General features: G+C 34.8%; 2 protein-coding genes across 2 annotated transcripts; one reads left to right on the forward strand and one right to left on the reverse strand.

The window, feature by feature from the left end:
• Nucleotides 1-5,580: 5,580 nt before the first annotated feature.
• LOC134701902 (E3 ubiquitin-protein ligase RNF185-like) lies at nucleotides 5,581-13,492 on the reverse strand. Its single transcript, XM_063563009.1, has 5 exons — nucleotides 13,175-13,492; nucleotides 12,127-12,258; nucleotides 11,687-11,744; nucleotides 9,776-9,893; nucleotides 5,581-7,312 (listed from the first exon to the last, which is right to left on the reverse strand). Exons 1-5 carry the CDS (start codon nucleotides 13,336-13,338, stop codon nucleotides 7,215-7,217), a joined length of 570 nt encoding a protein of 189 aa, XP_063419079.1. The 5' UTR covers nucleotides 13,339-13,492; the 3' UTR covers nucleotides 5,581-7,214.
• A 1,070-nt stretch (nucleotides 13,493-14,562) lies between these two features.
• LOC134701992 (uncharacterized) lies at nucleotides 14,563-17,385 on the forward strand. The gene has a single exon (XM_063563103.1). The coding sequence runs from the start codon at nucleotides 14,563-14,565 to the stop codon at nucleotides 17,383-17,385; it is 2,823 nt and encodes a 940-aa protein (XP_063419173.1).
• The last annotated feature ends 1,042 nt before the right edge of the window (nucleotides 17,386-18,427 follow it).

The raw sequence follows: 18,427 nt of genomic DNA on the forward strand, positions 1-18,427 counted from the left end.
TCAAGGTGAACAACAGTTTGTAATGTTGTCCCTGTGGTTCAGGCTATGTTCAAGGTAAACAACAGTTTGTAATGTTGTCCCTGTGGTTCAGGCTATGTTCAAGGTAAACAACAGTTTGTAATGTTGTCCCTGTGGTTCAGGCTATGTTCAAGGTAAACAACAGTTTGTAATGTTGTCCCTGTGGTTCAGGCTATGTTCAAGGTAAACAACAGTTTTTAAAGTTGTCCCTGTGGTTCAGACTATAATAAAGATTAACAGCATTTTGTAATGTTGTTCATGTGGTTCAGGCTATGTTCAAGGTAAACAACAGTTTTTAATGTTGTCCCTGTGGTTCAGGCTATGTTAAAGGTGAACAACAGTTTTTAAAGTTGTCCCTGTGTTCAGGCTATGTTAAAGGTGAACAACAGTTTTTAAAGTTGTCCCTGTGGTTCAGGCTATGTTAAAGGTTAACAACAGTTTGTAATGTTTTTCATGTGGTGCAGGCTATGTTAAAGGTTAACAACAGCTTGTAATATTGTCCCTGTTGTTCAGGCTATGTTCAAGGTAAACAACAGTTTTTAATGTTGTCCCTGTGGTTCAGGCTATGTTAAAGGTGAACAACAGTTTTTAAAGTTGTCCCTGTGGTTCAGGCTATGTTAACCTTGGGTTTTTAATATTTTGGCCACGAGCATCACTGAAGAGACATGTATTGTCGAAATGCGCATCTGGTGCAAGAAAATTGGTACCGTTTATTTATTAAAGGTTAACAACAGTTTGTAATGTTGTTCATGTGGTGCAGGCTATGTTAAAGGTTAACAACAGTTTGTAATGTTGTCCCTGTGGTTCAGGCTATGTTCAAGGTGAACAACAGTTTGTAATGGTGTCCCTGTGGTTAAGGCTATGTTCAAGGTAAACAACAGTTTTTAATGTTGTCCCTGTGGTTCAGGCTATGTTAAAGTTGAACAACAGTTTTTAAAGTTGTCCCTGTGGTTCAGGCTATGTTAAAGGTTAACAACAGTTTGTAATATTGTCCCTGTTGTTCAGGCTATGTTCAAGGTAAACAACAGTTTTTAATGTTGTCCCTGTGGTTCAGGCTATGTTAAAGGTGAACAACAGTTTTTAAAGTTGTCCCTGTGGTTCAGGCTATGTTAAAGGTTAACAATAGTTTGTAATGTTGTCCCTGTGGTTCAAGCTATGTTAAAGATGAACAACAGTTTGTAATGTTGTCCCTGTGGTGCAGGCTATGTTAAAGGTTAACAATAGTTTGTAATGTTGTCCCTGTGGTTCAGGCTTTGTTAAAGGTGAACAATAGTTTGTAATGTTGTCCCTGTGGTTCAGGCTATGTTAAAGGTTAACAACAGTTTGTTATGTTGTCCCTGTGGTTCAGGCTGTGTTAAAGGTTAACAACAGTTTGTAATGCTGTCCCTGTGGTTCAGGCTATGTTAAAGGTTAACAACAGTTTGTAATGGTGTCCCTGTGGTTCAGGCTATGTTAAAGGTTAACAGCAGTTTGTAATGCTGTCCCTGTGGTTCAGGTTATGTTCAAGGTTAACAACAGTTTGTTATGTTGTCCCTGTGGTGCAGGCTATGTTAAAGGTCAACAACAGTTTGTAATGTTGTCCCTGTGGTTCAGGCTATGTTAAAGGTTAACAACAGTTTGTAATGGTGTCCCTGTGGTTCAGGCTATGTTAAAGGTTAACAACAGTTTTTAATGTTGTCCCTGTGGTTTAGGCTATGTTCAAGGGGAACAACAGTTTTTAATGTTGTCCCTGTGGTTCAGGGTATGTTAAAGGCTAACAACAGTGTGTAATGTTGTCGCTGTGGTTCAGGCTATGTTAAAGGTGAACAACAGTTTGTAATGGTGTCCCTGTGGTTCAGGCTATGTTAAAGGTGAACAACAGTTTGTAATGTTGTCCCTGTGGTTCAGGCTATATCTAAGGTGAACAACAGTTTTTAATGTTGTCCCTGTGGTTCAGGCTATGTTCAAGGGGAACAATAGTTTATAATGTTGTTCCTGTGGTTAAGGCTATGTTCAAGGTGAACAACAGTTTTTAATGTTGTCCCTGTGGTTCAGGGTATGTTAAAGGCTAACAACAGTGTGTAATGTTGTCGCTGTGGTTCAGGCTATGTTAAAGGTGAACAACAGTTTGCAATGGTGTCCCTGTGGTTCAGGCTATGTTAAAGGTGAACAACAGTTTGTAATGTTGTCCCTGTGGTTCAGGCTATATCTAAGGTGAACAACAGTTTTTAATATTGTCCCTGTGGTTCAGGCTATGTTAAATGTGAACAACAGTTTTTAAAGTTGTCCCTGTGGTTCAGGCTATGTTAAAGGTAAACAACAGTTTGTAATGTTGTTCATGTGGTGCAGGCTATGTTCAAGGGGAACAATAGTTTGTTATGTTGTCCCTGTGGTTCAGGCTATGTTAAAGGTAAACAACAGTTTGTAATGTTGTTCATGTGGTGCAGGCTTTGTTAAAGGTTAACAACAGTTTGTAATGTTGTCCTTGTGGTTCAGGCTATGTTAAAGGTAAACAACAGTTTGTAATGTTGTTCATGTGGTGCAGGCTATGTTCAAGGGGAACAATAGTTTGTAATGTTGTCCCTGTGGTTCAGACTTTGTTCAAGGTCAACAACAGTTTGTAATGTTGTCCCTGTGGTTCAGGCTATGTTAAAGGTTAACAACAGTTTTTAATGTTGTTCATGTGGTTCAGGCTATGTTAAAGGTGAACAACAGTGTTTAATGTTGTCCCTGTGGTTCAGGCTCTGTTAAAGGTGAACAACAGTTTTTAAAGTTGTCCCTGTGGTTGAGGCTATGTTAAAGGTGAACAACAGTTTGTAATGTTTTCCCTGTGGTTCAGGCTCTGTTAAAGGTGAACAACAGTTTTTAAAATTGTCCCTGTGGTGCAGGCTATGTTAAAAGTGAACAACAGTTTGTAATGTTGTCCCTGTGGTTCAGGCTATGTTAAAGGTTAACAATAGTTTGTAATGTTGTCCCTGTGGTTCAGACTATGTTAAAGGTTAACAACAGTTTGTAATGTTGTCCCTGTGGTTCAGGCTATGTTAAAGGTTAAAAACAGTTTGTAATATTGTCCCTGTGGTTCAGACTATGTTAAAGGTTAACAATAGTTTGTAATGTTGTCCCTGTGGTTCAGACTATGTTAAAGGTTAACAACAGTTTGTGATGTTGTCCCTGTGGTTCAGACTATGTTAAAGGTTAACAGCAGTTTGTAATGTTGTCCCTGTCGTTCGGGCTATGTTAAAGGTTAACAACAGTTTGTAATGGTGTCCCTGTGGTTCAGGTAGTTAAAGGTTAACAACAGTTTGTAATGTTGTCCCTGTGGTTCAGACTATGTTAAAGGTTAACAACAGTTTGTAATGTTGTCCCTGTGGTTCAGGCTATGTTAAAGGTGAACAACAGTTTTTAATGTTGTCCCTGTGGTGCAGGCTATGTTAAAGGTTAACAACAGTTTGTAATGTTGTCCCTGTGGTTCAGACTATGTTAAAGGTTAACAGCAGTTTGTAATGTTGTCCCTGTCGTTCGGGCTATGTTAAAGGTTAACAACAGTTTGTAATGGTGTCCCTGTGGTTCAGGTAGTTAAAGGTTAACAACAGTTTGTAATGTTGTCCCTGTGGTTCAGACTATGTTAAAGGTTAACACCAGTGTGTAATGTTGTCCCTGTGGTTCAGACTATGTTAAAGGTGAACAGTTTGTAATGTTGTCCCTGTGGTTCAGGCTATGTTAAAGGTGAACAGTTTGTAATGTTGTCCCTGTGGTTCAGGCTATGTTAAAGGTTAACAACAGTTTGTAATGGTGTCCCTGTCGTTCAGGCTATGTTAAAGGTTAACAGCAGTTTGTAATGTTGTCCCTGTGGTTCAGGCTATGTTAAAGGTTAACAACAGTTTGTAATGTTGTCCCTGTGGTTCAGGCTATGTTAAAGGTGAACAACAGTTTGTAATGTTGTCCCTGTTCAGGCTATGTTAAAGGTGAACAACAGTTTTTAATGTTGTCCCTGTGGTGCAGGCTATGTTAAAGGTTAACAACAGTTTGTAATGTTGTCCCTGTGGTTCAGGCTATGTTAAAGGTTAACAACAGTTTGTAATGTTGTCCCTGTGATTCAGGCTACGTTAAAGGTTAACAACAGTTTGTAATGGTGTCCCTGTCGTTCAGGCTATGTTAAAGGTTAACAACAGTTTGTAATGGTGTCCCTGTGGTTCAGGCTATGGTTAAGGTGAACAACAGTTTGTAATGGTGTCCCTGTCGTTCAGGCTATGTTAAAGGTTAACAGCAGTTTGTAATGTTGTTCCTGTCGTTCAGGCTATGTTAAAGGTTAACAACAGTTTGTAATGGTGTCCCTGTCGTTCAGGCTATGTTAAAGGTTAACAGCAGTGTGTAATGTTGTCCCTGTCGTTCGGGCTATGTTAAAGGTTAACAACAGTTTGTAATGGTGTCCCTGTGGTTCAGGCTATGTTAAAGGTTGACAACAGTTTGTAATAAATCAGGAACCTGGACAGTGTTTGTCTCCTTTTATATGTTAATGCTTTAAAAAATATTTTGTGTTTACCACTGTATTACTTTTTTCAAGGCATTTGGTTGCCTTTTCATTGATATACACTTAGCATCTTTTTGCAATATTTTTCTATGGAAAAAGGGATATTTTCATGCAACATTTTCAGCCTTTTTATTTCTCATGTTTTTTGTATTTTATCAATGTTTTATATCACTTATGTGTTTAGTTCGATGTGTGGCTTCGTGTTTTCCTTTATTTATTTTCAGTGTTGTGTGTCTTAAATTATCTTGTTTGTCCCACCTTTGATTAATAAGTAAACCAGGACTTAATTTAAAGTTAGTCCCGAGATTGTGTTCCCATGATATTAATTAAGATTACTATGATTTTTTTCCACAAATTGGCAACTAGCAAACAATTGGAGTTGACTGCAGGGTCTTCATGTCAGTAAAGCATGACTGCATGATCTCCAAGAACGGCTGAGTAATAACTTCTAGTACATATTCCATTGATGTTTACAATTGTTTTTCTCCTGCTCCATTTTCCTTATTTTTATTTTCTGTGCAACGTTTTTTGCAATTTTTATTTTGGGTGTTTTCATTTCCCCTTTACCACCCTCTTATAAGAGTAAAATTTGGGAGTAAAACTCCTGATCCTGAAGGTGGTGTCAAATTATACTTAACCAGATTTTTTATCACATAAGCAACACAACGGGTGCCACATGTGGAGCAGGATCTGCTTACCCTTCCGGATCACCTGAGATCGCCCCTAGTTTTTGGCGGGGTTTGTGTTGTTTATTCTTTAGTTTTCTATGTTGTGTCATGTGTACTATTGTTTGCCTGTTTGTCTTTTTAATTTTTAGCCATGGTTTTGTCAGTTTGTTTTAGATTTATGAGTTTGACTGTCCCTTTGGTATCTTTCGTCCCTCTTTTATCAAAGAGATCCTTTCACCAATGGAAAAATCCAAGTCAGATAAAGGGGGTCAGATATTTTAGGTAAAACTATGTTCAACTTGTTGAATGCCAAATCACACTAAATTTTTCAAACTCTCAAATCATTTTGCCTGCTGGAGAAAAAATATAAACAAAAGAATAAGCTAGTGTACTCTGTAATATATTTATTAGTATTTCTGTTTGTACACTATCACAGACACACACATATATATCTATTCTCTGCATAAAGACAACAACAATCTCTCATTAAAGTACCATACACAAACACAACATTTTAATCTGAGAATAATAAATAACAAACACATACTATAGATTCATAGTAATTACATTGGTGTCAATTTTGGTGGATGAAGGAAACTTACATGTTTGTGGATATTTAATTTTGTGGTTATGCCAAAGTCTGCATACAAGTCTATTGGAAATTTGTCAGTCCTGGAACATTTAATTTCGTGGTTCACCTGTATCAACAAAATCTACGAAAATTGTATCCAACGAATAATAATGAACCTACAGTAATACTGTTTTATTAGCAAATAACAAGGAATAAAATTCTATACAATATATCACATGATTGTACCATTGACCTCTAAAACAACAGTTAATTTTAATGAATCAAAGTTTCTAATCAAGTATGTCTTAAGATGAAAAAATATAAATCGAAGTTTCCATTCATTTCTTAATACGAAAAATATAACAACAAAACTTATCAACCATAAACAAAAAAAAACATTGATAATGCCTTTATAAATGAAACAAGCTCACAAAGCATTCAGACTAGGATATACCAATATAGATCAATTTATATAAGGTGGTCTCAATGGGGGGTTCTGATCCCAGATCCAGCTTATTGTTTTGTCAAAATGATGTTTCCGCTTATCATTGTAATAATAGTGCTTGCAATTTCACATGTTGCACACAACTTCATTTCCTGTTTTCAATCAAAAATAATTTTACTCTCATGTGTGCATAATTGTCTAGCTATATTTATAAATTTTTAGGCATAATAAAAAAATCATTTGAAGCAAATTTAATATAATATGAATTTTTTTTTAGAAATAACTATCTGGTATGTATTTGGGGTTGGAGGTGACCTTAGTAGTGTGCCTACATGTAAACTTAGTATTTGTAAGTTGTATCTTTAGAATATATAAATAACACTCTATTGCACAATAAACAATAAGATTGTTGGGAGGTTGTTGGGATAACATAACATAATATAATATTAAAGAAACATAAGGTTTCAGCTCAGATCATTTGACTTGCAGGGCATACTGTAAATCTGAAATTATAAAAATTATAATGTGCATTTATCAGGTTTATTACTGCGATTTTTGCAAATTGCATGTGTAACAAATCATATATCTCTTTTGGCAAAAAAATCACAAATATTTGACAAGATATTGCATTAGTAGGAACAAATACTGATACAAATTATAATCATATTAAATTACCCTGTTAATAAATTATAGAAATATATATGATAAACAAAGAATGTTCATTTTTTAGAAATCAACCAATTTGAAAATGAATTTATACATCAAAATATACAAATCATTGTTTTGCAAATAAGTAAATAAATCAAAAGTCAATTTCAATTTACTTTCTTGACTGGTTTTCAAATTCAGTCTCCTTATAACATTCTCGATACATGTAGCGTTTCAGAATAATTTGATTTCTAAACTAAATATAATCAATATATTAATTTTCATCCAAGTCCACTCATTCTATCTGCACACCACATGCCCTTTCAATCTTAGTATCATCCATTCATAACAGAATCATGCGATAAGCAGCCAAAACATAAACAACACGGCCACCCATAAGAAAACTTTAGACAGGAATTGTTCCTCTGTGTGATGTGGTGAACCCGGTGCGGCTGTAAATAAAAGAAAGCATTTTAAATTAGAATAAGAGTTATCTCCCTTCTAGTCCTAATGAAATAATTTTTCACATATAAAAACACTGTTATGACTGTGTACTTTTCTAAAATCTTTCATATACAGTAATGATTAATTCTAATAATTTGTTGTTTGTTCCTTTGAACAACTAAATATTGTCAATGACTGGATTCATTATTATTAAATGAATCCACAGTACATATGTGTAAAGGCTGTAAATAAACATGATAAAAGTTACGTCCCTTCTTTTAGAGCTGGTGAAGTAAATGTTGACATATAATTACATTGTTAACTTTAAGTCCTAAAATATACAGTATGAAATAATTCCAAAAATTTGCTGGTTATAACCTTTAACAACCAAATATTAAATAAAGACTGTGAAGAAAAATATTAAATTTGATAAAAGTTACTTCCCCTTTTTTGAGAGCAAAACCAGTATTTTTTTTAATAAAGACTTAAACAAACAGTACAAATTCATTTCAACAACCAGATTTATATAAAGGTCGTGACACACTTTTAATGTGTATGTATAGATTATTGCAGGGTATAGCATTGGAATTGAAGAGAGCTAGATCCACTATTTTTTCAAAGATTCTGAACTTTAAGATATATGTCATCAATTCTCACATTTTAGTCAGATCAAACATGTGTATTATTGTCATTTTATTTATTTTCTTTTGTTACATCTTTTGACATCGGACTTCTCTTGAATTGAATTTTAAATGTACACATTGTTATGCGTTTATTTTTCTACATTGGCTAGATGTATAGGGGGAGGGTTGAGATCTCATAAACATGTTTAACCCCGCCGCAATTTTGCGCCTGTCCCAAGTCATGAGCCTCTGGCCTTTGTTAGTCTTGTATGATTTTAAATTTTAGTTTCTTGTGTATAATTCGGAGTTTAGTATGACGTCCATTATCACTGTACTATTATGCATATTTTAGGGGCCAGCTGAAGGACACCTACGGGTGCGGGAATTCTCGCTACATTGAAGACCCATTGGTTGCCTTCGGCTGTTGTTTGCTCTATGGTTGGGTGGTTGTTGCTTTGACATATTCACCATTTCCTTTCTCAATTTTATGTGGTATATTTTTATATATTGCATCAATATATGACTTTATAGTCACAAATACACAAGTGTATTACTTGACAGTTGAAAATTGAGTCTTGAGACCTTAAACTTATGAAATTGGATGACAAAATAAGTAAGATCACAAACACTACACTCCTCCCTATACCTACTTGAAGAGATATATTATAGTTAATTGATTATTTAGATTTGGAGATACATGTATGAAGGCCCTATTCAATCTTACAGTTCTATGTCAATATTTTGAAGGGTTTACTTTGCCACTAGTCTTTTGAATGAGTTTTAATAATAATGTAATTATTTAAAAGTAAAGTATTTATGTTCCAGACCATATGAGTATTTGGACCATATGTGTACGGTTCGGGACCGTATACGTATACTCATACAGTCCAACCATACGGGTACGGTCAAACCGTATGAGTATACGCGTACGGTCCAGTACGAGCTGACCATACACGTTATTTGATCATATGGGTTAAATTGAAACAATCTTTATTTTTAATTTTTACAAATTGTTATTGATAATTTATTACAATTAGATAGATAAAATGAACAAACGAACAATTGAACTAATGGATTTGTTTAATTGTATATCTGAATCCTATTTTGGTACTCCTGCTCAAGGTGACACATTTCAAGTAACGTAATATTTTTAGCATTTTCATGCATGCAGTTCATGCATGTTCTTTTACATTTGCATTTTTTGGTAAAGTTGTAAAATATTCTAAAACAATTGAACTTCCACATTATCTTAGTTCATAATACAATTAATGTATTACTGATCGAAATGCTTAATACAAGAGATTAACATATTTAATTAGCGTGAATTAAAAAAAAGTTAAAAAATAAAGTTTTTGTTTCAATTACAATTGGACTTTTTTAACATTAATTTGATAGTTTAAATTGTGATAGTGATAATTTATGTTGATCTGCTATATGCATTTGTATCTAATAAACTTGACCAACTTTTGAATATTAGTCAGACGGTACGCATACGGTCCGACCGTATGAGTATTTTGAAAAAGTATGCATACAGTTTAGACCGTACGTGTACGGTCCGAATACTCATAGGGTCTGGAATATTTACATGAAACAAGGCATTTATCAAGCAGGATCTGCTTATCCTTCCAGAGCACCTGAGATGACTCCCAATTTTTGTTGGGGTTTGTGTTGCAAGCTTAGTCAATATTTTCTATGTTGTGTTTTGTGTACTATTATTTGTCTGTTGAGGTTTTTCTTTTTTAGCCATGATACTATCAGTTTATTTTTGGATATTTTAGTTTAAACGTCCCTCTTTTATCAAGATGAGTTAGTAACTAGAGACAAAATATCAATTTGTTTCAAACATACCTGGAGCAGGTCTTCCATCATTAAAATTAAACGCTGATGCAAATATTCCAAAAGGAAAAGCTCCAATACCAAACGACATCTGGAATCCTCCATCACCCAATCCAAATCCAGGGAAAGCCTAGAAAAAAATCATTTTATGTATTATTTTGTTCATTATCTGTAAAATTCAGAAATTATTGCATGTTTTGTATTACAAATATATTTTAATGTTATTATTACAAATGTATTACGAAAAATGCAACAGGGTTATAATCTCAATAATTTTTAACTCAAATTTTGTGAGAGAAAAAATTATGAATTAAACCGGATTTTTCTCAAATTCACAAAAAATAAAATCACATTTTAGCTTCAAAGTCCCAATAATGAATGCACAAAATAATTTCTTAAATTTCAGTATTATCTATTGCTAAAGCTTCCTCTACTAGTATGACTTGTGTGCACATTGTTTGTAAACTTTCTGTTTGAATAATAATGTGTTAAAACAATAGGTGTAGAATTGTCTTATTGGTAATCATAATCTAATGTCTTTCAACATGTTCAATGCACTTTTAATATTTGACTGTACATTTTGCCATAGAAAGTATGAATTTTCCAATACTCATGATCAGTGTTCCAGCTAGGCCGTTTTCAGAGGGCGCCCTGCCTTTTTTGAAGATCGATTGCATATTAATTTGTTCGTATATATAATTGATATGATACGCTTATTACTAAATTTTACCTGGGGAAAAGTTTGACTTTTTTTACGACCCCAAGCAAATCAACGGTTACAACTGGTGACATAATCTGTTGTTATAGGTAATCTGTTTATCGGATGGGTCATTAGTGATCATCAACATTAATTCATTCAATAGAATCGGTCAGTCAGCAATTATCTTTGAAGAAATGTGCGTACAACAACTTGGACACAATTTGCGATGTTTGCCGTAGTTTCATGGAGGAAACGTATTGACAGAAAGTTGAAAACCATAATAAACTCGTTGAAAACATTGTTTTACTTGTTTTCCATGAAAAAACAAAAAATTCAGACGTATTTGTCATTGACTGCCTTCATTTTTGATACGAAAATAATAAAAACGGCCGCCATATTGTGATCATATTTACCAACTTCCAAGCAAGGACTTCGGGAATGTTCGGAGAGCCGACAACCTTGCTTCGGAAGTTGCATATTTACATCATATTTACGTGCTGTTTATAATCCTCCAAAGAAGGAGCACACCCGAATAAAGAAAGATAACTCAATCTGATTTTTTTCCTAGCATTTACATATTCTACAATATGTCTACATACTTCTTGTTTAAGAATATATATGGTTAGGTATTTATTTTGAGTTATGGGAAAAGTTAAAGAGGGGCTTAGTAGCAGTGTTGGTAAGGTGCCTTGGTCATCTTTTTCTGTATTCTTTATTTTTGATGCAATTTTTCACTGTTGCTATATATCCTAAAGTTGTGCAATTTACTGAGCACAGCTGTTTTGTGCTGTATTGCCATTAAGCACAGCAGTGGTAGAAAGGTGAAACTGGTAAAATGTGGCAGACCATAGAAACAGTATTAAACAGGTCACCTTTCAAAACATACTGCATATAAAGTTCAACTGTGCCAAGCAATGATAAAAAAACTTGTGTGACAAGCTGCTTGACAAGTTTTTCAGCCTTAAAAGTAAGAGATAGAGTCTCTATGGGCTAATGATGTTGTTCTTGTATAACCTGTGATTCAACGAATAAACACAATATTTGATTAACATCTTTTATTGAAATATGCCCTTTTCATAGTATCATAACGCGCGTTAAATGCCCTTTTTAGAATTGGCACCCTGCCCTTTTGAAATCCTAGCTGGAACACTGATGATAAATCAGTAATTGTACCGATAAAATTTATGGTCTTGTTAAATTAAAGAATAACTTGTTAAACTCACCCCTCCATTATTTTCAGGTTCTGCTCTTTGACCTGGGGGTCTTGGAGGCAACTTTTCTCTACAATAATATAAACATGAAAATTATATCCACAAGCCTTTATGTCAGACTTGTATAAACATGATAAACATGATAAATGTACAAGAATTTATACTTAATTCAACTAAAGATACATTGTTGAAGATAAATTGATGCAATATTTTTAATAATTTCTGAACTATTTTAAGGAGAAATGATCTAACATTTACTAATATATACACAGATCTTTTGTTCACTGTTCTAGTGTTGGGATTTTATTCTGGACATAACATTACTTCACATTTACAATCATCAACATAAATACATGCTTTGATTTTAAAATTTTACAGGTGACTTTTTGCAAGGTATATTAAATTTTTATTATGATTATTCTACATGTTCTATAATTCACTGCTTAACCTACCTTGGGTCAGTTTTATCTGTTGACCCTCTGCCATAAATAGGTATTACTTTATCTTTATCTATTCCAGCTTTACAAACTGGACACAGTTTTCTGTTAGGTCTTGTTTCTAACCACTGATGTAGACATGGCCAGCTGAAAATGTATTGATTTAAGATAGAGATATGGTTGAATTATATCATATCTAGCTATTGAATACTGCATGATTCTTTTATTTTTTTTTTATATCTGAGTGACAATAAGTTGACTTCTTCTGTGGACACTGTACCAGTAACATTTAAAATATAATATTAATGCATGCATGCATATGCAAGACAAATTTTTACCAAAAAAATGAAATAAATATGGTCAGTCTGTTTCTTCTTCTCCCAACACTCCTAGGTAAGTCACCATGGTCGCTTGTAAAAGTGTTTGATGAAACAAGTAGGTGTTGTACTGTTGTAGTATTAAAAAGTACAGAAATAAAAATCATTGACTGTGAAAAAATGAATAAATATCATGACTTATGTCTTCTTCTGATGATGATATACAATGTACAACTTAGTCCAATATTACTCTGATGTCCAAGGGCTGATTTGCCAGACAAGCCGTTGGACTTCAGAGTAATCTCTGACTATGTACAACTGTATACAGTTACAGCTTCATTTATATTGAAGATCACCAATGGTGAAGCTGTTTTAAACATTATGAAATAGTGACTATGAATGAACAGGTACTGTGAATGCCTTCTTAAAATCAAGAGTGACTGCCATTAAGAATCATCAGAAAGCTGATATATCCCTAGTCCAAATAATTATGACGTCTTGAAAGGCTATTATAATTTTTTTCTCTGACGCCTTACTACGAATAATTATGATAATGACGTCTTTCAAGACGTCCTAATTATTTGGACTAATATATCCCCATTCAGTCCTTGATCTGGATAACCAATTAATTACAAATATAATTTTATCATCTCGATTCTCGAGTGACATTAGATATGTTTGACTTTTTTTTTATTTTGCACTAGGCCTATTTAAAATAACAATATACAGTGGAATGATATACTTACCAAAACAAATGACCACACATGCTGACAACAGCATCTTTGGCAGTGTCAAGACAAATGTTACATTCATAAAATGTGGAGTCTTCGTTTTCTGGTGTCTCAGATTTGTTCGGCGGAACATCACACCCACCTTCCGCTCCTTCTGGTGTCTGTGTAGTGGAACTCATTTTACTTTACTTAATGCTTTTCATTTCATTAAAACTATATCAATTCTAGTATTAACACCTAAAACGAAGAAAATGTGTTTACATTCTGTTTCTAGAACACAGGAAGTCAATTTTGTTGACGTTTCATTACACATGCGTATAACAGATTTTTAAGGTAAAGTGTCAGTTCAATGTTGTATTTGATTGCATTGTATTTATGTTTTGGGAAGGTTAACTTTCTGGTAATAAGACCCGTCACGGCCTGGCTGGGGAATTGGGTAGGCAAATGCTCATATTAATCTGTACCGATACAGGCTCCAAATGTCCTCCTTTATACGCCATAACTATGGTGGTGCTCCTATTTAAAGGAGGCTCATACGGAGACAAGAAGAAGTTGCCAAATCAATACGGACAAAACTGAAAACCAATTTATCTTTTTATTTTTTTAAATCTTAAATCTTATTCCCTCTATCTGTTACGAAAACAAAACGTTAATGTGTTTATCTTAATAAGTATGACTATTATGTTATGTTATGTTATGTTATGTTATGTTATGTTATGTTATGTTATGTTATGTTATGTTATGTTATGTTATGTTATGTTATGTTATGTTATGTTATGTTATGTTATGTTATGTTATTATGTTATGTAATGTTATGTCATGTTATATGTAATTTTATGTTATGTCGTTTTATGGTATGTTGTGGTGTGGTGTGGTGTGGTGTGGTTTATTGCATTGTCTCAACAGTTATGTTATATTAACGGACACGTAACGGATACCAAACGGAAACGAAACGGACGAGTACCGTACAAAAGGCCTTCGTCCCAGAAAAAATTTAAGACAGCCTTGCCAGACATCATAATTCGGATCCAGCCATTTCAAAAGGGAGGGTTACTAACCCAGAACAAAAAGGGGGAGGGGGTTTTAACTACATGTCCCCATATATCATATACATGTAGTAGAATGATCTATTTTTTTAATCAATGGAAGTTTTTTTATAAGAGATATAATTAGTAATATATGTATACACAACAAAAAAAATCCTATGATAAGCTTAATATTTGTAGCGACACATTTTTCGTATTTTTGTTTCAAATATGCTAAAATTTGTAGTCACAGCTAGTTTGTATTTATTTTTAAAAGTTGTTTAACTTGATATCGGTAATGATCTAGTTGCAACATAATAAAAAGTATATATAAACTTCCAATAAAAAACTTCAATAGCTAATATTTGGTTTAATCGTATGAAATTGTTGCCCTACAAAACAGTAAATCAACATTTTCACGTTTTTCTATTCAGGAAAACAGAAGATAACTCAGTACTCCCATTAATTGTTGAAAATAAAGATCCAATATTTGACAACAAAAGTAAAGTTGAACTTCTACAAAAAATTTTCTTTGGAGGTAGCCACCTAAAGGATGAGTCATTTGATAAAGAATTTTATGATAGTATCAACAAAGAATACAAAGAACTAAATAACATGTATCAGGCAGCAAATGAAACAGATCAACATAGAGAAGGCTTTGATAGAGAAATAGACAAAGACGAGGTAGAAGCAGCTATATACCGCCTTCGCACGGGGACTGCCCCAGGACCAGATCAGCAGTTTGCTGAATTCTATAAGCATGCAGGTGACAAATTTACAGAAGCCTTAGTAACAATGATGAACATCATATGGCAAAAAGGGGAATTACCAACAGAATGGAAAATGGCAGATGTAAAATTTCTAAGAAAACCAGGAAAAACCAGCTATTACTCATCCTCTTCTTACAGACCAATCAGCCTAACTTGCATTATATGCAAACTAATGGAGAGAGTCATCCTAGAACGCATTGTGGCATATATTGAGGGTCACAGATTGATTGATTTAACTCAAGAAGGGTTCAGAAAGAATCACTCAACCACCAATGCTCTACTTCGGTTAGTCCAAACAATAGCTGATGGTTTCAATGAGGATGAATCAACTCTTGCATGGCTAGTGGACCTTGAAAAGGCATATGACTCAATATGGCGTGAGGGGTTAATGATCAAGCTGCATAAACTTGGGATAAAGGGAAAGACCTGGTTATGGATAAACAGCTTTCTCACAAATCGAACAGCCAGATGTATGCTGAATAACTTCTTTGGAGAACAATTTGATACCAAAATCGGCTTGCCACAAGGGTCAGTACTTTCACCCACCTTGTTTAACATATTCATAGCTGATATAATGGATAACACAAAAGGAGAAAATTGCAAGTTTGCAGATGATGGCACTTTATGGCATAAGGGGAAAGACATAAAGGAAATGAAAGAAAGAACTTCAGAGGATGTCAAAACTATTTTAAAATGGACAGAAAAATGGAGAATTAATGTAAACCTGGAAAAGTGTGAAGTATGCCTATTCTCAAAAGGCAACACAGATGCAGAGCAGAAAACATTAAAAGTCAACTCCTTCTCCTATAGATATAGTCCAACACCAAAGCTACTTGGAGTAACTCTAGACGAGAAGCTTAAATTTGACACCCACATCAATCTGATGCAGAAGAGGGCAAATAATGCAATATATGTAATTAGAGATATTAAGGGCATGGGAGGAATATCAAGATCAAAACTACTTCAAATATACAACAGCATGGTTAGATCTATCATGGAGTATGCATGCCCAGTCTGGCAAATAACATCTGCAGAGAATATGAAGAAATTAGAAGCTGTACAAAGAAAAGGCTTGTCAATATGCCTAGGACTACCAGGAACATCAGGTAGAGAGGCAATGGAAGTTGAAGCCAACATACAACCCATAGACCTCAGAATAGAGGAAATATCAGTACGTGAACTGGCAAAAATACAATCAAAGAACATAGCAGAACCAATTAAACAACAACTAGAACAGTATTTAACAAACAACGCAACCTATGAACAACAGGACTCTCCATTTGGTAAAGCTATAAACCAATCCATAGACATGTTCAAAGCCACAAAAGTTGACATCAAACTTATAGAACCAGAATTCACATACAAAGCTGGTGTAGATGTCATGCTAAGGAGATCACCAAGTTATTGGAGTCGCCTAGGTAGCTCAAAGAACAGAACAGCCGAACAAACTGTTGAAAGTAAACAGGTTGTAAAGGACCTATTAGGAGACAGCACAGACTCAACAGTAGTGGCATTCACTGATGGTTCATGTCAAGGTAACCCGGGACCATGTGGGGCAGGAGCAGTAGTATATTCTGGAAATAGCCAAGGCATAAGTCTAAAGAGGCCAGTAGCTAATAGAGGATCGATACTTCTTGCTGAACTAGTAGCCATACTAATGGTCCTGGAGCACTGTATAACAACTATAAAGGACCAGTTTTCTGAGCTTAAAATACTGTCAGATAGCCAGACTGCTGTAGGCATCTTGACTCTGAACTGGAAATCTTCTAACTACATCGACACAATTACTGATATCAAAGAATGCATGGGAACGCTCTTAAGACACGGCATACTAACAACCCTATCTTGGATCCCAGGCCATGCTAATATAGCCGGGAACGAGATAGCGGACCAGTTGGCAAAAGACGCTGCAAAAGAGGCCTCATCACTAAATGATCAGTATAATGTCATAACCATGTCAGATGTAAGATGTGCAGTCAAGATGTCTACAAAACTCAAATGGCAAAGCAGATGGACAATTAGTGAAACTGGAAGACAGCTTTTCAACCTAATTCCTATCGTTGGTAAGGACGCACAACTAGACAAGCCTAACAACCAAATAGGAAGAATATTGTCAGAAATAAGAACGGGCTACAGCAGACTTAACAAATACAGAAACCAAATCGGTCAATCCCTCACGCCATATTGTGAATGCGGAGAAGAAGAAACATCAGAACACTTCCTGCTATACTGCCCAAGATACCAACAAGAAAGAGAGGACATGCGAAGACAAATGGAACTACTTAACATCGATCCAACAAATATACAGTCAATACTAGCACCACCAAAAAGAGAAACCTACGAAGCAACATCGCAAATTGTAGGGGAATATATTACAAAATCAGGGAGATTCCAAGAACTTGCAATCCCTGATTCCCGATCCTGCGCCTAAACAAGTATACCAAAGTACCGCGAGATATTACCTCGAGCAACGGTGTACCATAAGAGGAGGAAGATAGCACACAGAGAACAGTAGTGTCAATTATTGACCTTAGGATCAGGATCAGGATCTATTCCTTGAGAAAACATAGATGGCGCTGTGAAGGATATGGTTTGTCAGCGTTTTCTGTCTGGTTGTGAAAGACCAACAAGGTCATTATAAGACGGACAAATCACACACAAAGTAAGTTATGAAAAGTTGAAAATATTGACATAAAAGTAGAATGTATTGTTGAATATTTATTGTCTTCAATTTTATACTGAGATTCCCTAGAACGGACATCATGGACATCGAATAATCACTCCCAAATATCTACTTTCACTTTCGTTTTGCTTTGACATGAAACTTTTTACTTCCTTGCTCATCGACCATACATGTTATCTTTTCCAATTTCCTCTGTAATATCAATAAGGCGACCTGATCTTATCATTCCAATACGGATTTCTCTGAAATTATACCACAACTCAAGTCCTGGGAAGTTTTACACTCCTACCTAGGAGTCTACTCCCGTATTCGGAAGAAGAAGAAGAAGAACTGGCACAAGTTTCCACAAAGGGATGGTAAGAATATGCTTTAGGGGATAGGTGGTAGGGAATACGGGTCCGTCAGCCCTGATTCTGGTTCGTCGTCGTCCAAATACTTTTAGTTTTCGCACTCTTACTTTAGTAAAAGTGAATAGAAATCTATGAAATTTTAACACAAGGTTTATGACCATAAAAGGAAGGCTGGTATTGATTTTGGGAGTTTTGGTCCCAACATTTTAGGAATTAGGGGCCAAAAAGGGCCCAAATAAGCATTTTCTTGGTTTTTGCACTATAACTTTAGTTTAAGTTAATAGAAATCTATGAAATTTTGACACAATGTTTATGACCACAAAAGGAAGGTTGGTATTGATTTTGGGAGTTTCGGTCCCAACAGTTTAGGAATTAGGGGCCAAAAAGGGACCCAAATAAGCATTTTTCTTGGTTTTCGCACCATAGCGTTAGTATAAGTA

The sequence above is a fragment of the Mytilus trossulus genome, unplaced genomic scaffold (genome assembly GCF_036588685.1).
Source record: "Mytilus trossulus isolate FHL-02 unplaced genomic scaffold, PNRI_Mtr1.1.1.hap1 h1tg000373l__unscaffolded, whole genome shotgun sequence".
NCBI lineage: Eukaryota > Metazoa > Mollusca > Bivalvia > Mytilida > Mytilidae > Mytilus > Mytilus trossulus.